The sequence below is a fragment of the Sturnus vulgaris genome, chromosome 12 (genome assembly GCF_052056855.1).
Source record: "Sturnus vulgaris isolate bStuVul1 chromosome 12, bStuVul1.hap1, whole genome shotgun sequence".
Classification (NCBI taxonomy): Eukaryota; Metazoa; Chordata; class Aves; order Passeriformes; family Sturnidae; genus Sturnus; species Sturnus vulgaris.
In genome coordinates this window covers 3,028,937-3,049,072 of record NC_142254.1, presented here as the reverse complement: position 1 = coordinate 3,049,072, position 20,136 = coordinate 3,028,937, and the positions used below count along the sequence as shown (strand labels likewise).

General features: G+C 40.8%; 1 protein-coding gene across 3 annotated transcripts; it reads left to right on the top strand.

Moving 5' to 3' along the window:
• Positions 1-1,504: 1,504 nt before the first annotated feature.
• Positions 1,505-19,819, top strand: LSM14A (LSM14A mRNA processing body assembly factor). 3 transcript variants are annotated; one of them, XM_014881838.2, is made up of 10 exons: positions 1,505-1,857; positions 9,211-9,374; positions 10,585-10,717; positions 11,655-11,774; positions 13,431-13,607; positions 13,919-13,981; positions 14,570-14,749; positions 16,210-16,381; positions 17,229-17,457; positions 18,495-19,819. In XM_014881838.2, the coding sequence occupies exons 1-10, from the start codon at positions 1,737-1,739 to the stop codon at positions 18,516-18,518; spliced, it is 1,383 nt and encodes a 460-aa protein (XP_014737324.1). In that variant the 5' UTR covers positions 1,505-1,736; the 3' UTR covers positions 18,519-19,819. The 3 variants fall into 3 exon arrangements, with proteins under 3 accessions (XP_014737324.1, XP_014737314.1, XP_014737336.1); XM_014881828.2 differs by having other exon boundaries at positions 1,506-1,857; positions 11,652-11,774; XM_014881850.2 differs by lacking the exon at positions 13,919-13,981 and having other exon boundaries at positions 1,508-1,857; positions 11,652-11,774.
• Positions 19,820-20,136: the final 317 nt, after the last annotated feature.

The window sequence follows — 20,136 nt, the reverse complement described above, 5'->3', positions numbered from 1 at the left end:
CCAAACCTGGGTCCCTGGCTTGGAAGGCAGAATATGTGTAAATTTAGTTTCGTGTACTTCAGTTGCAAATTAATTTCATTTTAAATATGGCTTATAGGAATTTTGGAGCTTGCAAAGTTAATTATAAATACATGTTTAATAACCTAGACAGGACTTGATGGTGAGACTTAGGAATATTTGTCATCAAGGTAACAATTTAACCCTTAAGTGCTTCAAGGGGGTAGTTTTCTATTCCTAGGCATTTGTGCAGGTTTTTTGTTTGCTGGTTTGGTTTTTGTTTTGTTTTTGTTACTCATTCTGGCCAACTTCTCTCTTCCAGAAACTTACAAGTTGTTTCGGAAAAGGCTGTTAAGGCTGTTCAGCTTAGACAGCTGAGAGGGGCCCTCAGCCCTGTCTGTCTGTCCCTGTCTGTTTCTGTCTGTCCCTGTGTGCAGGCAGGCTCAGAGCAGTGCCAGGCTCTGCTCCAGGCCAATGGCACCAGAGCCACGGGCAGGGGCTGAGCCCAGGAGCTGCCCCTGCACAGGAGGCACAACTTCTGCCCTGGGCAGTGCCCAGCCCTGAGCAGAGTGTGCAGAGAGGCTGTGCAGTCTCCTCCCTGGGGATATTCCAGAGCCACATGGACACACTGCTGTGCCCTGTGCTCTGGGATGGCCCTGCTGGAGCAGGGAGGTGGCACCAGATGAGCCACTGCCATCCCTTTCATCCTGGGATTCTTTGAAAAATAAACCCTGGCTGTTTTGATTTCTCCTCTGCGCTGCTCATCTGTTGTGTCCCGAGCTCAGAGAAATGTCAACTTCTATTTCCTCTTCCAACCACATGACCTTGGAACCCTAATTCTAAAAATGTAGAATAGGAAGTAGACATCTGATTCTGCAACTAGTCCTGACAATGAAATAAATTTTAGTGTCCATTTTTCTAATACTGTGACATTAAATTATGTTTCCATAAAAACTACCCTCTCCAGTTTTGAGAGGCAGATGAGAGAAGCATTAGGAAGATGTGCACCAGACCTTCAATCCTTCCTGGAATCCTTCCTCCCTCACATCCTGTGTAAGGAAATTCATGTAACACGGGGTGTAGCTGATCTCTACGCTCTTGCAAACCTCTCCGCCTCCCCGAGGAGGTTGAGCAGCGGCCCCAGAGCAGCCTCCTTCCTTGTCACCGCATGTTATATGGGACTGCTCATGGGGGCACCAGCACTGGCCGTGCAACCGCCGGGCCCCTCAAACACCCCGAAACCTCCCATCACCACAGCTCACGAGCTGCACCGGGGCCGGGGCTGCCGAGCAATGACACGGGTCGGCCGGGCCGGGGGAACGCTGGGGCTGCGAGGCCGGGCCGGGCCGGGCACAGCCGAGCGGGGCCGAAGCTCCGCTCCCGCCATAGCGCGCGGGACCCCGATACCGCTCCCTGACGTTCCCGCCCCAACTCAGCGTCCCCGCTCGCAGCTCTCGCGAGAGCAGCCGCGCTCCCGGCATGCACCTGGCGGGCCGGGCGGGGGGGCGCTGTGAGGGAAGATGAAGGCGGCGGCCATGTTGGGAGCCGCGGGGCGCGGGCCGTGTTGAGCGCTCCGCTGAGGGTTGTGCCGAGGGCTCCGCTGTGCGGGGAGCGGCGGCTTGGGGCGGCAGGTGGACAGCGCCTACTACGACTCAGGATTGGGCTTTCTTGGCCGCTTGTGCCTGGCTTAAGGAGCCCCCGGCAGCGGCGAAGGGGTGTCCCTGACCGAGAAGAGCGCCATGAGCGGGGGGACGCCCTACATCGGGAGCAAGATCAGCCTCATCTCCAAGGCTGAGATCCGCTATGAGGGGATCTTGTACACCATCGACACCGAGAACTCTACGGTGGCGCTGGCCAAGGGTAAGGACGCGGCCGGCCGGAGGAGCGGGCCCGGCGGCGCTCGGGGAGGGGCGGGCGAGGAGCGCGGCCGCGGGACGGGATCGAGGCCGCGGGACCGACATCGAACGAGGACCTGGAGCCGCGGCGCTGTCCGGGCGCTGAGGGGCCCCGGCGGGCGGCCTGCAGCCTGCGGGGCCCGGCGGAGAGCCCGCCTCGTCCCGCCGTCCTCCCCGCGGGGCGACTGCGGGGGAAGTGGAAGCGAGATAGGGTCTGGCCGTGAGAGCGGCGGAGCTACAGCGCTGCGAGGCCCCGCTGCCCCCCGTTCCCCCTGCTCCGGGAAAGAGCCGAGCAGAGACGAGCCGGGAGCGGTACCGCGCCGGGAACTGCTCAGAGGTGTTCCTAGTGCAGTGCAAGTATGAAACCCGTGGCGGTGGAAGCGCTCCAGAGCTAGTGCGTGAAAGGGAGTAGGAGGGGGAAGCTAGAAAGAGATTTTCTTTGCATTGTTAAGAATTACAGACCTACAGGGGTACATGACTGGATTGCTCTGCGCCTTAGGACGGCAGACAGCTCGAGTCTGAAGGGAATCCTGAGTGCTGGATTACGGACAACAGCTGAACACAAGATGTTAATTTTGGAGGTATATGGCACAGTGTAGTTCGAAGTGGTAGGAGAATGTTATCGGCCAGAAGAGATACATACGTGTATCAGTATTTTTCTCCTTTACATTTCTCGCATCTGTGAAGTCTTGCTAAGTAATCTAAATTCGTGTGTAAAAGCAGAGAGCCTGTCCAGCCATTAGGTAAGAGGAAAAATTGCTGCTTGTGCAAATGAAATATTTGGAACAGAGAGGATTCCAGAGCTCGGTTCCTGGCTGATAGGAAAGGCTTAGCGCCGGTCTGTTCCGTTCTGCACAGCTGCCGTGGGTGCTGGTGCATACCAGGAGAGTGTTCGCTTTCGCTGGTCTTTGTGGTCATTCTTGTTTGTGCGCTGTGTCACTTTAAGGCCTTCCCTCCTCGCAAACAGCAACCCCCGTTATTGTTTAAGAAATAGGTTATTACTGTTTTGTAAATTGTGATATATCGGCTTTGAAACACTTTACAGTGAGTTCGGACTTGACTTGTACAGTTCGTTTACCGGGCAGTTAGCTTTCATTATGTGATTTTTACTTATTTTTAAAGTTTTCTTTAGGTTAAATTGCCTGGCTGGAATTGCATTATCTACTTTGAAAGGACAGCTGGTTTTGGTTTATGCAAGTAAAAGCTGGATAATGTGATTAAAAATAAATGTCCAGAAATTCCAGTTGCATGCTGTGATTGTTAAGGTTTGTGCAAAAGCACATAGAAAAAGAATCCTATCCTTGAGGTCCTTGTGATAGTCTTGTCCAAAATTAGACTGATTTAATGCTGACCAAGCCAATTTTGCATGACTTCTCGAGAGTGGTTAAGTCATGTTGTGGTGTGTCTGCCAAAGTGTACATATTTAAGACTGATCAAACTACAGTTATAAGTCTGATCTACTCTCTTCTCGTAGCTCTCATCAGAAATGTAAATCTAAACCATTGAATTTACTTTAATAAAACTTGGCTGAGTTAGCTGAAGAATGTGTGTGTTTCCTAATAGTGTTATGATTCAGAAGAGAATAAACCAGTATTTCTAGGCCACATGGAACCAAAAATCGTGAGATTAATCTGGAGCTGATAACACCCATATTAGCCTGTAGAGCAGTTCTCTGTGCTCATGAACAGAATGCTCCACTCGGGTATTTAAGTTTCTGAAGGCTTAGGCCATTGAATGTATATGACAGTGTATATGTAAGACAGCAAGTGTGCTTAGTTATTGGCCTGTTTGTCAAAGAAGCAGAACTTTAGCTGTAAATATGTTGATCAAGTAATAGTTACCTCTTCTTGTGCTGAGTCTGGAAATCAAACCGGAACTGTTTGGTGTGAGTCTTGACCACAAATGGCATGGTTTTTGGCAGAGAGACACAAAAAAAAAAAAAACAAAAACCACCCACCCAAAAGACTTTATACTTTCAGTTGCTCAGCTGTGTAGTCTGTGTGACGTGACTGTTCCCTGAATTGAATGCAGGGCACCTTATCATTATTCATATTCTAACTGAGGTTACTGAAATGGTGATATGAAGTGCAAAAGTAGAGGTAGAATCTGTTATTGAATAACTACAGATTTGCCCACTGTAGGATTTGTGTGGGCTAGACCAAAGTCAGAGATTAATCTCATTAAGTTGTATTCATGGAATGCCTTCATTTGCTTCAAATTGTCTAGGGTTTCAGTCAGAAATAAGCTTTTTCAGTTGCCAGCACAGACTGTAGTCCTCCCTTACTGGGGGCAGTGTGCTCTAGTTCTCTAATCAGCATTTTGTTTACAACGTTGTGATCTTTTCACTCAGCAAAACATGGGGCCTCTATCTCACAATTAAAGATAGGAACAGTTAAATATTGAGCATAACATTTTTAATCTAAACTGGAGTCTGATAAGGTGAAGTGATGCATCCTTTCACAAAGTGTTTAAGTGTATAGTTATATAAATAACAGGGGAAACATCATCCATAGTGGATTCCAAACACTAAGCAAGCTGTGCAGACATTTGAGGTTCTTAAATGTTATTGGTGCTCGTGTTTTCTTTGGATCGACAGCTTTTCAGAGACAGTGTCTGGAACCAAAACCCACCCACTCCTGTTGTCAAGCCTCAAGTTAAAATAACTTAAAATGTCCTTATAGTTAATGGTTCTAGGTAATGCTTAGTTTTTAAAAAATGCATTATTAATTTTTAAAACATTAAGCCCAAGCAATTTAAGAGGAGTTTGCAAACCATAGTTAGTTTTCTTGCTGGAAAATGATTGCTGCCCTACCTGGGGCATTTACAGAATAATCACAGTGCTTCATCTTAAGTGTTGTGGCATTAAAAAGGAGATGTGATCTTTCATATTAGTTATACACAATGCTTTTCTGTTTCAAGGCACTGACTTAGAGAGAGTTATTTTTAATGCAGGTAGGCTGTGTAAGAGCAACCATGTTGGGTCAGAAGAAGCTTTCTTCTTTCAACAACGGAATCCTTAGGTATGTGATTATAAGAAGCAAAATTATACATTGTCTCTGCTATAATGCATCAGTTCTCATTTGGACCATTGAGAGTTGCATTTGGAACCATTATAACTGATAGACGTTAATGAAACAGCTTTTGGTAGTTTTAAGAGTAGTTAATAGCTTCTGGCATTTTCAACATCTGTGACAGTGTTGTCCATGGTATAATGATACATTAAAAGGAAAACTTGCCTTTTAGACTTACAGAACATTAATTGTGGGTGAAAGACTCAGAAATGCAGACAGAAGAAAGTTAAAATCTTCGGAAGGCTTGAGCTCATTCAGGGGTGCGAGCAGGAAAGGGAAGGGTTAAATTTCTGTCAAATTTTTATGAATGTATATTTTAAGTCAGTCAAGTAATGTGCTCCTTGCATGTCTTGAAGGTTAGGGCATGTGTGCTAAACCAAACTTGTGCACAGTATGTCACAGCAGGAAAATTCCTCTTGTCAAAGCCCACTCCTGCCTACTGCCCTCATCCATCTCCCTGCAAGTAGGGGAATGCAGGCTGAATTAATTGTTCTGGAGAAATGAGCCTGGCATGAGCTCGGTGTGGTGTGCAAGCATCAAAGCACGTTTGCAGTGAAAGGGTGGTGATGTTTGGAGAGAGGTGGCAATTGAAATGACTTGTTCACTTGTGGTGGTCTCATTTTAGTTGTCATGCTCGTCCTGGGTGCCTTAGGAGCAGGGTTTCTGTGTGTGTGCTCCTCAGGGAGTGAGGACAGTGTCAGTGCTGTGCACAGACTGAACTGTTTGCAGTAATTCACCAAAGTCCTCTTGCTGGCAGAGTCAATAGCTTCACTTCTGATTAACATTCTGCATAGATTCCCTGTGTTAATCAACAAGTAATCATATCTATCAACTGGCCTGGAAAGTTGAAATGTTGCCATTAAATGCTACAGTATAATATGGTAATATACATCGAAATGTAGTGGTAATATCAGAGTCAAAATCTGTACAAAAATTTGCTCACAACACTGTAATATGAAGTTGTGGAACTACGAGGGCATAAGTTTATATATGAATAGGCTTAAGAGAGAGAGTTATTTTAGCTAGCTACTTAATTGTGTGTACTGACACTGACAAAAAATAAGTTTGCTTTTAGCATGTACTGCTTCTCCTTTTGTTTGCAAGTCCTTAAGCGCTCTTTCAAAAACAAAAGAAAGAAACTACCCTGAAATCGACAAGGTAAGATGAATTAGATTTACTGCGGTTGTAAGATTGTCTTTCACGTGTTTATTTTCATCTCCTCTCACTCTTCAGTATTTTGCTGTATATGAACTACTGAAGGAAGGAGGTAGTCTGAGGAAATTCCCCAAGAGACAGAGCTGGATAGAGCTCTAAGCCTGCTGCTGCTCCAACACCTTGGGCTTTTGATACTCTGGCAACTTAGTATTTCTGAGTACGAGAAAACAGGGTTAAAGTTATTTCTTTCTAAAATTCTGTTATACTGCCCACTTTTAATATTAGACTTCTTACTTTCATGAGCTCAGATTGTGTTAAATTCTAATCTAAGTGAGGAAAACAGAAACTGTAAAGATAGGTATGCCTTTGCAATATACACAAAGTAACTTTCAACTCTTTAACAGTATTCTGAAGGAACTGACAGGACTCATTTAATAGCCCTTCCTGAGATCGCCACATAGGCAGTTCTGGTTCCTGCTTTAAAAGGAAACTGGGCTTGGGGTGGTTATTTTGGTTGCTTGTGGTGAGAGGCTGAGTCTGAACTGCAAATCTGGGGAGTTTGCTTACCCCTCTTCAGCAGAGCAAATCTTCGTTGGATGAAATTGTGCTTATATTTTGCAGACGGCTGTGGTAAAACCAGTTTGATTTGGGGCAGGGGAGAAGTAAAGGAAGAGTTAAATTTTTGTAGCAAGTCTTGATGTGTTTTATTGCTAAGCCATTGGCAACCATATCAGTGTCTTGGGTTGGCTGCATAGACAGTTGGATCGCTTAAAGATGAGTTCTAAATTTTGGCATTGAAAAACTTCCTTTTGATGTTAGGGTAATTTCATGGTGTGGAGAAAGACATTGTTTTTTAACATACACTGAAATCCCTTTACTTCTTTCAGCGTGTCAGTAAATGAAGGTCTGGTGGTTCCCTTTTTTTAAATTGGTTTAGAATGGAGGAAGGTAATTACTTGGTGTTAGAATGGTTCCTATATGTGTCATGGGACATTAGTATTAATATTAAAATACTTACCTGCGTCATGTAGCTCTGACTTTAGAAAAATATTTCCAAAGTGCATTTTTTCCACAGTTCATCAGATTTTTATTTCCATGTAAAGGCAAGATGCAGCCCTCTAACATACTACCCTTTCTCTGTGGTGTTGCTATAGAGTAGTTTCTTCACTTCAGCTAGAAAGTAAAATCCTTTGGTAACTTACTATCATACTCTGGCCATTTTTGTGTTTGTTTGTAAACAAAATGGCTACTAGAGAAACCATTTCGGTGTGGGACAGAGAGAAGCAGTACAAAATCAACTTTGGTTTTACTTACCAAGGCAGCAGGTCAAATGATGAAATGAAAGCCCAAGATAATTTATTAGTTATCTGATACACAGAGTACAAGATGGCCAGAAATTGAGGGTAGATCCACGATCAAGACAGTGAAATAGAAAAGCCTGGTGAATAAAAAGCAACAGAATTAATTGATCCAGGAATACACATGACCCATTGATAATGTTATTAAGCTACAGTGCATTTCTTTGAGTTAGTTGCTGCAAATTCTTAAGCTCCAGACACTGTAGAGGAAAAGAAGACAGATTCCTCTTCTAACAAGGACTGACATTAACTAAAGTGTGTGCCTTTTTACATCGCTCACACTTTGTAGTACCAGAGCAGACTTTCAGATGCACAGAAACAGAACAGATAAGCAAAGTCAGCTCACGAAATGATACATGAACAAAATAATTGTAACCACTTCATGTTATTTTTCTTTATAGTGTGGACATAATCTCTTTGCCCCTGAATTATGCTTCTTAAAAAGATTTTAATACCTGACTGTTAAGCTCTGTTTGTGCAGTATCTCAAGAAGCAGCAGTGATGGAAGATGGCTGGTGTAGCCTGAGAAATGACTCAGTATCACTTTATACATCTCTATGGGAGACTCTGGTTTTCTTGACTAATGATTCTGTGGCTGCAAATAAGTGCCTAATGATGTCCCCAAAATGTTGATGCATCTGAAAATGGAGAGAAATCTAATTCTGGTAAATTGAAGCAAAATACACTTTTTTTTTTTTTCTCAGCATAACCTATACCTTGCAAAGCAAGCAAATACTTTCTAAAAGGCTGGAGCAAAAATGGTTGTAAGGGATTGTTAAAGCTGCTCCAGGCTGATGAGATTGTGATTGAATGTGACTGTGTCATGATTTTGGAGTTTTGGTTTTTCCCCTCTCTGGTTTCAATCCATTGTGTAGTTTTTGCTTACAGAACTAGCTCTTGGAGACAAATCTTTTCTTCAGTTATTTGTTTGTTTCATTTGATACTCACCCAAGGTTGGCAGTCTAAGGGTGGGGAAGAGTTTCTGAAAGGGCAGTGACAGCAAAGTGATGGTATCTCTGTACAGTGGTAGTGATTATACATAGTGCAAAAGAGAGATCTGGATTGCTTCATTGCTGTGCAGTCAGAAAGCTGTTGGAATTCATACAAGGAATTTAATGTCTTGCTATGTGCACACTAGGAAGATAGTTATGCCCCAGTGAGTTTGCTTAATTTGACAGAGATCATATGACATTATCTGAACCTTACACCAGCAAGAAGAATGCATTTTGCATTGTGAAAATTGTATATAAATATCACAGAATACTTGTTGTTTTATTAAATTTTGAATCTCTTGAGAAATTCAGATTTGATAATTTTTAATATTCCAGATTCTAGTAATATTAGCATATTTTTCCTGTTTTGCAAATACAGAATATGAAGTATGTAAACTCGTATTCCTTGATTCCTAGGGTTGACTTACCAGCCAAAAAAACCTGCCTTGCTGCTTCCCCTTACCCTCACAAAACAGTTGAAATATTCAACATGTAATTGATAGCATAAGTGATGTCTCAGTCTTTCAGCTTGGGTTTTAACTCAGATGTTTTAGCTAAAATTACTTGTTTGTCTGAGGAGAGTCGATAATGATAAAGAATATGGTGCCTATTCAATAAGGGTTTTTTTCCTCAATGAAATTTTATAATTTTTATTTGAAGCTGTTGGTCTGTGCAGTATATGTGAAACCCTTTTGTTGAATGTGGGCCGTTTCATTGTTTTTCTCCCTTGCCACCTTTGCAGTTCGCTCCTTTGGAACAGAGGACAGGCCCACGGACAGACCCATCCCCCCTCGCGATGAAGTCTTCGAGTACATTATATTCCGTGGCAGTGACATTAAAGACCTGACTGTCTGTGAGCCACCAAAACCTCAGTGCTCCTTGCCACAGGACCCTGCTATTGTTCAGGTAAGTCAAAACAGTTTTAAATAGTAGTTACTGAAGAGGTAACTTGCTAGCTTAAGTGCTCTCTAGCTGAGTGTTTAAAAATTGAAATGTTTATCACTGTAAGGTTCACAACCCAATGTAAAGAACTCTGGAAGGATTTTCTCCTTTCACGGTCTTTAACTGTGAAAATGAAAGTTGAAATCTGACTAGCACAGTGCACTACATACCAAAGCTGCTGTCTTTTCAAAATCTACTAATGATGTTTTGTAGGTCTTGATGCCTTTTTTGAAAGGGACTTGGCTTAGGAGGACACATAGTTCTTGGGAAGATCAGACTTGGTATAAATCAAACTGAATAGATGCTGAAATATCTCCAGATCATTAGTGACTTTTGTTTGCTTGTTTGTTTTATTTTTTGTTTTAATGTTCAGCATTTTTTGCTAACTATAACTTTAAAGTGTTTCATCTAGCTTTGTGTTTTTAAACAGGCTTCATAGTATAAGGCAGTTACTTGAATAGTGAATACTTGGTTTCTGAGAGGAAAGCAACTTATAACTTGAAGCCTTCACATTTAATTAGTCTGTCATTTGAAGTAAACAGACTGATAAATAGTTTTCTCAGGAATTTGGTGGCTTTTTGATTGTGCTTATGGGGTATCTTAACATCATCCCTGAGAGCAAGAGGAGATCTCTTGCTTCAAATGGAGATTGATAATCCCATGTAATATGGTTCTACTGCTTTATCTATTGTGTAGGATAAAATTTTGGAACTTCCATATGAGGTGCTCTTGCACTTCTCCAAGGACGTTTATTAAATTTGGTGCCAGTCCTGCTGTCAGTTGTAGTCAAGAGTGGTGAAGTTGCATTACTGTGAACCTCAATAATAGTGATAACCCCAGCCTCCTCCAGTATGCTTGGGTGTCTTATTGTACCTGTGGGGTTAGAAACTTCAAGGAAGAAGATAGGACAGTTCCTCAATTTGCAAACAAAGCTTGTATGTGTGTGTTGGACGAGACAGTCTGGTGTCTGAGGTTATAGGAAAAAGATTGCTAAATTTTGTGGTACTGTTTCCACAGGTCTGTGATGGTGGAAGGGTGAAAGTGCTTTCTAAGCTGTACCTTCTTGTAAAAATGTTTATTTTAGAGTTTCTACATTTCTTGCCTCACAGAACTATTTCCTAATTTTTTGTGTAAATACGAATTTTTGCTAGTGTGTTGTGTGTTTTGTCTTTAGTCTTCGCTAGGATCTTCGACTACATCTTCATTCCAGTCTGTGGGGTCCTATGGTCCTTTTGGCAGGATGCCTGCGTACAGTCAGTTCAGCCCGAGCCCGCTGGTGGGGCAGCAGTTCGGCGCTGTGGGAGTTGGTAGGTTCACTTTGGTTATCCAGTGTTCTCCTGGGACTGAAGCTCTGTGTGTGCACAGACTGTAAGCACTGCTTTGAATTCCATCAGTGTCTTTTCCTAAGGCACATTGAGTCTTCCATCTCTGTTAGTTCTGCAGTTTAGCTCGAGAGTTCTTCGTAGTCTTTGCATCTTAAATCAAAACAATTATGATTGAGAACTAAACACCTATTTCAGAGGGACAAGCATTCATTGTATTTCACAAGTGGTAGAGGCAGCCTCTCCAGAGAAGCCCCATAGCTGTGCTGTTGGGTTGACCAGGTGCTGTGTGCCTGAACTAAGGATTTGGATTATTCAGCGATCATGTGCCAGCACAATCCTCCAGCTGTTCATGAGGTGTTGGCTAGGTGGGAAATAGATGCTGGAAGTATTTGTGAGCTGCATGGGCTAGTTGCTCCTTTATACTGCACATTCTCTCTGAAACTCACCAGCCAACTTTCCTTCCTCCCGGAGAGTTTATTTCACAGTTTAGTTTTTCTCATAGGAACTTACAGTCTCGTAACTGTTATGGCAGCAGTGTCACTCCTGGTACTGAAAATGTTAGCCATGCGAAAGAAGGGCTGTAGAATTGGCCATAATTTGATACCAATTAATGAGATGTGGCAGTCATATTTTTGCTGAAAGGATCTTAAGTGGAAATATATACCGATAATATGTATGGTTCTGTAAGATGTCTGTGTTTTGTTAATACTTGTGATGATGAAGTTAGAAGTATTTGTCATTTTAGAGTAAAAAATCAAGCTATTAGTGTTACCATCTTATGTGCATACATGTGTTAAAGGGCAGACTTACACGAGCTCTGGATTAAGTGCCTAATAAAGCTTCACTAATCATTTAGTGCTAATTTTTAAAAAAAAAGTCTAAACCAGATTTTACAACTATATTATTTCTTTCAAAGCAGGAGGTTCTTTAACATCTTTTGGAACAGACTCTTCAGGCAGTGCTAGCATGTCCCAAAGCACTGCAGTTGGTTCTGCATTTACAGCAGATGCAAGATCACTAAAAACACAGATGTCTCAAGGTAAAATCTTTTTTCCTGACTTCAGTCATTTTTTGACCAGTTGTGTCTGTGATTTTGGTGGTTGCTAGAAATGCCAACCAAACAGCTGAATTCTCTCATGAAAGCACTTGGTATTAAACCCAGGAAACACTAATAGGCTTTGTTTGCTCTTTAAATGTGTTTTCTCTACATCTTGGAGTGCTGCAGGTACTAACACGTGCATTGTTACCCTTAAAGCATGTGTACTGACAAGTAGGACTTAATTAAGTGAAATAATGTTAGCAAACAGGTACATGTGGAAATTCAGTATTTAGTCTTATTGATAACATGACAGAACTGCAGATATTTCATACTGATTGAAATGGGAAGTCCTTCAGCTTTAAATTTTAAAATCTTTATTCCTACCTGTAGTTCTTCTATTCATGTATAGTTACATAGATGATATTAACAGCAGACCTGATTTCCTGTAGAGGTGGTGACATGACTTTTAAGTCAGCTTAATAGTAACAGGAACTGTATGGATAGTTTATGTAATATTGGAAAAATGAGATTCTGGATGATATTTGAATGGCAAAGAGGAAAGAAACTTAATACTGAGAGCCTTCACCCTCACCCTTCATGCAAATGCTGTTAACATTGTTCCTTAAAAACCCAAACCCCATTACTTCCTGCTCTTCCACTTTTCCTTGCTGTCGAAATGTGTGCCAAGATACATTCCTAATGCTGCTTTTAAATTATGCAGTCATGTTAAAAGGCAATAGCCAATTTATAGCAAACAGGTTTTTTTCCTAATTTCCAGTTGAGATTTGTATACCCATTAGGAGTGTTTCTAGGAGTAGTTGAGTGGGTTGCCAAAAATAGATTAATTCAAGGGGCAAAAGTATGCTGAGCATTTCTTTGTTGAAGTAGTAGTTTGCTTTTCTATAGTTTTAAAACCTGTATTGTTTGTGGACGTATGTGGATATGTATGACATGCTCTAGGTAAACATGCATTCTGCCACATTTCCTGTGGGCCACCAACAGGCTTTTTTGACTGTTTGCTTTTAGAAATATTTTTTGGTTTTTAGATTGCAAGTGTGATATGGTTGGATTTATTGTTTTGTTCTGTTTTGTTCATGGGTTTTTGTGGGTTTGGTTTATTTTTCTGTTTTCCTTATGTTAGTTTTATAATGAGATAGAACCTTGTTCTTCTATTTATTGGGACTTGAGTCTTACTCTAATTTCTCAGTAGATTTACCTAGTTGATGTTGTAAACATATCTGGCTGGACAATGTCTCCATTCTGAAGGTGCTTGTGGCCCTGTGTGAGCAGGGCTGTGTGGGGCAGCTCCCCCAGCTCCTTTCCTGCTGTCCTTGGCAGCAGGGATCCTGCAGCAGTGTCTGACCAGCTGCTGCATCCCAGGGAGGCAGAAGGAGCATTTTTACCTCCAATCAATAATCAATGCCAAAGTTCCATTCTGTAGCACATCATTAATGGGTTGGTAGGGATGGAGCGTCCTACCCATTATTCACCCATTATTTCCTTTTTTTATTTTTTTTTTTTTTGACACAGCTGTCTTGACTGGTAAGGCAGATAAACCTGTCAGTCTAGATTGGTTGAGACCAGTAACTCCAGTAATTCACCTTTGAAGATGAGAAATAACCCTGTGGGGTTTGCTTGTTTTATGTTTTTCCCCAGGTCGTTCAAGCCCTCAGATGGACCATTTGAGAAGGAGCCCCACCATGGAGCAAGCTGTACAAACAGCTTCAGCCCACCTGCCCACTCCAGCACCAGTTGGGAGGAGGAGTCCTGTACAAACCAGACCTTTGGTGTCTGCAAGCCAAAAATCCCTAGAGAACCAAGAGCACAGACGAGGTAGCTTTGGATAGTTTTCATACAGCTTAATTCCTTCCATACACGTACAAAGTGCTCTTTTAAAGGTTAATACATAGGAATTTTCCTGCTCTCTATTACTGGTAGGCTGGCCAGCAGAGACCTGGATTAGATACCCATTTCTTTTTAAATTTAAGCATATATTCTAAATTACTTTTTTTTCTTTTATGATTTAAACATGTGGTTTACATTTATAGGTTTGGATTTTTTTAAAAATCTGAACTATATATACAAAAGTATGATCAAAAATACCTAATTGGATAAACAAATCATGTTTTTATTTCCAACTTTAGCTGAAGCACACAAGGTTTCAAGATCAGAAAATGAACTCAGAAATGAAAACAAACGACAAATTGGTAAATCATGTTTTGAGAAATAGCTATCGTTGCTTTCAGACCAATAAGTTTTTTTTTAAATTTGCTAAAATGCATAAATTCTTTCACGTTTTGCTTCAAAGGGGTAACAACTTTGCATTGAGCCAGAAGAATACAAGCAAATGAAGTCAACATTAAAGAGAAAAATCTCTTCTTGTTGCTTTATACTAAGGAATCAATTTAAATAAAAATGTAAATCAAGGACTATTCAGGGATTTATAAGCATAATAGCATGAAATAAAAGCCTTTCTAGAAAAATACTTGACTGAAAAGCCACTAATATTTTAACTCTTCTTCCAAAAGTTTTTAATGACTTTTAGAGAGTCTTCTAACACACAAATTTAGTACTGTTATGCTTTCTGTGTCACTGCCATCATTACTGTAAGTGAATTTACGAATTAGAAGCTGCTCTGATGGGCCTTTAAACAGCAGGCATTCTCTCCTGCACTTCTGAAGTCCCAACCTGTTACCCCAGGAATTAGAAAGCAAACCAAAAAACAAAACACCCTCCACCACCCTCACAGAAAAGCCAATCCACAAAGCAAAACCAAACAATTTCCCTTTTTTCAGTTCCAGGTGCACCTGCAGCACGGAGAGGCCGTGGAGGTCACAGAGGGGGCCGAGGAAGATTTGGTATTAGGAGAGATGGTCCAATGAAGTTTGAGAAGGACTTCGACTTTGAAAGTGCAAATGCACAGTTCAATAAGGAGGAAATTGATAGAGAATTTCATAATAAACTTAAATTAAAAGGTAAATCAATTTTTGCTTTAGATTTAAGCATGGAAAAACTATGTTGTTATTTTGATCCTACCTTGGGGAACAACTCTTAAAAGGCATATACTATTAAGTCTTATTTGCAGTCATTAAAAAATAAATTTTAAAACCAATTAAATAATAAATAATCATATGTTAATTAAATACTTGGAATAGTGTTTGAGTTTTTAATGAATTTTAACTAGCAGATACAATCTCTGAAGTTCTAACAAGTCTCTGTTAAAAAGCAGAGTACTTAACTAGAAGTCCCAATAATGTTTGTTACTTTAAAGTTCTGGAAAGGATGCAATAACAGAAAATCCATGTTTTAGGTTTTCAGTTATTAGACAAAAAATTTTAATGTCAGTTATAGACCAAAAGCAAAGGAGTTTGGGATCAGGACTTCACTGTAGTATGCAGGAGAGTTTGTTTGAAAGTTTTTAGCATTTCCTGGCTTTTATCCTTTTCCAGAGGAGCACAGGAGTAGTTAGAAACCATGCTGCCAGCTCTTGTTTTCTAGCAGGCTTCTGTGTTGATTACCTCATTCTCTTGTGACCAGCCACCTGTTTGTTACACCGCTGCTACTATTTTTGGACAAAATTGTTGCAGGTTAATAGTGAGTTCCCTATTTCAGTGAATGATTGGCTAAAACCTAGGAAACAAAAGATGGGAATAAATGGTCAGATTACACTGCAGAGTCAAAACACCAGTTCAGTCCCATAAGATTTGTCCTGTGGTGCTTGCCTGTTTTTCTGGAACATTTTTCAATGAGTTGGTTTGCTGTTGATACTGTTTTTTTCAGAATAATAAAGAGAAAAGAGAAAGCTAACCATAAATAGCTATAGAAATGTTTGTGAGTGTGAAAATTCTTGTGTGTGGTGTGGAAAGGTTGAGCTGGTTAGCTGAAGTTTATGGAATCTCACAGCATTGTGAGATTTAAGCTGTAGACATTTAGGAATGAGATTTGAAGATTGTAATAGATGCTGGTGTTGAACCATCAGCTTTGTTTTCAGTACCAGTTAAAACAGTAAGTTGAACTGGAGGTATTATAAGGAAATAAATACATCATAAATTCAGAATGCTGGCCCTGCATCTCAAAGGAAATAACAGCAAAAGCAGAAGACAAAAGAGAAGGACAATGGGGATGAATAAAACCATGGGATGGCATTTAGGAGGATTCACTGAATGAGGCTCTTAAGCCTGGGAAGGAGGTAGCTAAAGAGGGGAGAAAATAGATGGCTGTCAAATCTGTTCTGTACCAGGGTTTTTTGTTAACTAAACCCACAGGAAGCATAGAAACCTCCAGACAGCAGCAGCAATGCATCCTGATTTACATGTCAAATTATTTGACTTCCACATTAAATTATTTTTGTAGCATTCAGTATAGTTCCTCTCTGACTGGGAATAAGTTAATAGTGCTGGGTTTTTTAGGCTTTTGTTTACTTCTTATTTTCCAGAAGATAAACTTGAGAAACCAGAGAAGCCGGTAAATGGAGAAGACAAAGGTGACTCAGGTGTTGATACCCAAAACAGCGAAGGGAATGCTGATGAGGAAGATCCACTTGGACCCAATTGCTACTATGACAAAACCAAATCCTTCTTTGACAACATTTCCTGTGATGACAATAGGTATGGCCTGCAAGGAGAAGCTTGTTAGTCTGCTTAATGCATGTTTATATCATAAGGTACTGTCAGTGCTACTCATTAGTCAACTCTGAATCAAAGGTGATTAGAGCTGATTTCCACATGCAGCTGGCAAAAATGAAACAGGAATAAGAAGCACAAAATTTCTTTGCAGGCAAGTGCAATATGGTCACAGGAAGGTATTTTAAGTTGTTTTAGAGCCATACTTTTAGAACTTACTGCACAAGGTCTAGAGTCTCGTTTCCAGATTTACTAAGATGTGTGGGGATTTGTTTGTTTTGCTTTGCTCTTAAATTAACTCTTTAGTTAAATCAATTATTAGCCTGCTTTGATAATGGTTTCTAAGCAGATTACATAACTGTCTTGGCCAGTAGTGTTGCTCAAATGGGAAGATAGCATTTCAGGGAAATTAAAGCTTATCTTTTGCTGCTGCCTTTTTATTAGACACGATGATGTGGATTGCTGACCTATTTTGACTTGCAGGAGGGGGAGGGGGAGTTTTAGTTGTACTGACAGCCAGATAAAATAACATCTGTATCTGTAAACTGTTTCTTGCTTTAAACTGTGCTTGCTTTATACTGTGTGCAGAGGATACAGAGCGTGCTCTTCAATATGGCAATCTCTTGGAGCATTATTAATATTTAATTAATGACTCTGTAACATGTTCATTGATGAGTCCAGTCAACTGTGGCAGACACCTGGGTTCTTGTGGAAGGGATACTGTGGAGATTTACCGTGTGATTAATGTATTCCTTTGCATCTCGGGCTTTTTGGCGCCTCTCCCTCCCTTCCCAAGTGTTTCACAGCAATCCCTGTTGGTTCTGTGCTGCAGGGAGCGGCGACCCACCTGGGCCGAGGAGCGGCGGCTGAACGCCGAGACCTTCGGCATCCCCCTGCGCCCCAACCGCGGCCGCGGCGGCTACAGGGGCCGGGGCGTCATCGGCTTCCGAGGGGGCCGGGGCCGGGGCGGCGGCAGGGGCGGCTTCCCCGCCCCCCGCGGCTTCCGCGGCGCCTTCCGAGGAGGCCGTGGAGGCCGGGAGTTCGCCGACTTCGAATATAGGGTAAAGTGCACTTCATTCACTCTGACCCAATCCACTGCTCTGGGAAAGGAGCGGTCAAAAATCTGCTTCTAGATTTGATGTTGAACTAGAATTTCTTGAGCAGGGGCTCTGAGCTGCTTTTTTGAAAGTTCATTATTGCTGCAGTTTTAGTTACATAGCATCATTTTGCTATCAACAGCAACCAAAAATAAAGGTTGCCTTTTTGTCACATGCTCTGAGCTATTTGATAGCTGGTATTGGGGAGGAGAAGAAAAAGAAGGGGAAAAAAGTTCTACAGATGGAATGCAAGTGTTAGAAATGTAAATTGCAAGCATTTTCCCAAGAAAAATTGTAAAATACAAACAATGAGAGGGAATAATTTAACTTGCTTCCAGTGTGCAACAAACTTTTCAATTCTTCGTGAATGAGTTGGCACAAATCCTATAGTGTACTGGTTAAATCAGTAACAAAGACAACTATCCAGATTGGTTCAGATAAACTAGGCTTTTAGAGTGCTGACTGGGACAGAACAACACCTTCTGCCAGTTTATTGCATGAGCAGTTAAGAGTTTTGCAAACAAGAATCTCTGACTTTGGATAGAAATGTTAAAATTTTTAAACTAAAAAAATGGGTTTCATCACACCACATTTCTCTCTATTGTGAGACATCCCTCAGCTGTTCCTTGATTAGTTTGCAACAGTTAGTCCTATGACTTAAAGGAATTTTGGGTAGCTGAACGTGAATGGAAATGAGGGATTGAAGATGAGCAATTTGAATTTCTGAAGAAGAGTTTTGCTGCCTTCCAGTTGAGTAGGAGGTGGTGTAAGGGCTGAGCATTTGTGCTGTGCTCGTATTCAGAGTGATGAGCTGCTCTACTCAGTGCCAGACTGAGGGGGTTTGAGCAGATGCCAACCTGATCTCCTCCAGAGGTCTCCTTTCTGCTGCAGGACATGGGGAATACAGCACAGCACAACTGCTCCCAGGGCTGTTGCCCAGATTAGTTTGTAGGGTTTGTTTTGCAAGATGGATTTCAACACTGTGCTTTTGTTCTCTCTAGAAAGACAACAAAGTTGCTGCGTAGTCTACAAGAAAGCTGAAACCAGGTGAACGTCTAGATCTTCTTGAATCAGAGAATTAGTTTTGATCTCTGCAAAGAATGAAGTTAATTTGCTGTATACTTGTCACCAGCACTGGGATTTAACTATTTAATTTCAAAGGGGTGTAATGCAGTTACTTTTGAGAAATGGCCATCTTTGAAAACAGTAAGCATTAAATATATTTGAGACAGAAGGATAAGTAATTTCTTATGTATAGTTAATTATAAGCAGTACTTCGATGGAGTTTAAGTATTTTTTCATCACTGAAAGGATTTTTCTTATTACTAAACTGTATTTGATAATTGCTTCAAGTTGTAAGGACAATGGTATGCAGAAGGCCGTCGATACTGTGAGTGTTTTGACCCACCGAAGGTTGTTTTTTGGAAATCCTGTAAAATCCCTTTTGAGGTAGTTGTTCTTGTATCAACTAGGGTGCTGGACAGTAGAAAACTTGCTTTGTCAGTCAGATATGTACACACAGTAAATACTGTTTCTTAGGCAAAGGAAAGTTTTTATATAGTTGTAAAATTCCATTATATCCCATTGCCAAAGAAACATTACAAACTTTGTATAGCTGTATAAAAAGCAACTAATTTTTTAAAGAATAAACATTTTTAAGTCGGTAAACATACTGTTATTGCAGAAAGTTGATATGCTGAAGAACACTGAATTAGTTGGGGTTTTTTTTCTTTAGCAGCTTTTCAAGCTTAAATGTTTGATTTTATATTTGGACTATAATGAAGTTTTGAAAATGTTCTTCCATTACATGAGACTGGATACACGCTTCACTGCTCTTGCAAGAATTTGATTTTGTAGTTTCTGGCATATCACAGGATTTGACCAAGTTAAGGAGCTATTTTCAAAAAAAGGAGAAAAGGAATTTTCATATGTCAAGATTTGCAATTAATTTTACTTAGTGAGAAATATTAACTTTTTTTAATAATGGACCAGGCACACGAGTTGGTGATTCTCCTAGAATGCCTGGGATAAAAGTCTGTCTCCATTTGTCAATTCTTGAAACGTTGACTTTGTTGTAATACCTGTAGACATGAGCAATTTAAAGAATTCTTAGTGTTTGAAGTTGTTTGCATTTTGATAGACCGTAGCTTGGAGACATTGAGACTCTGGTTCTAAGACCACGAAGTCATAAATGACAGTACGGACTTTTTGCCAATTCTGGATAACTAGTTGCAACTTTCTGATATGCTGAAATAGAAACCTGGTCATTTGTGTCTGTGTATGTATATGAAGGCCACAGGAATAAAGGGATCCAAAGATTACATCACTTTGATCTAATTTGCTGATTTATTTTTTTTTTACTTCAAAATGTTCAGTGGTGATAAAGACGTGAAAAACTGCACTGTTGAAAAATTGGAATATTTAAAAGTGGTTGATAGAATCTTAATTTTATAACTTTTGTATAGCACTACAACGAAGTATTTTGTAATTGGTTTCCTTATTAAGGTCAAGTATTTGACAGCTGTAGAAGTTAGATAATATTGTTTAGTAATGTTTTTGCATGTTTAACAACTGCCTTTTGGGATCCACAAGTCATGATTCTGAACACCGGTTGAGATTTTTGACCGTAGAGGCAAGTGCTGT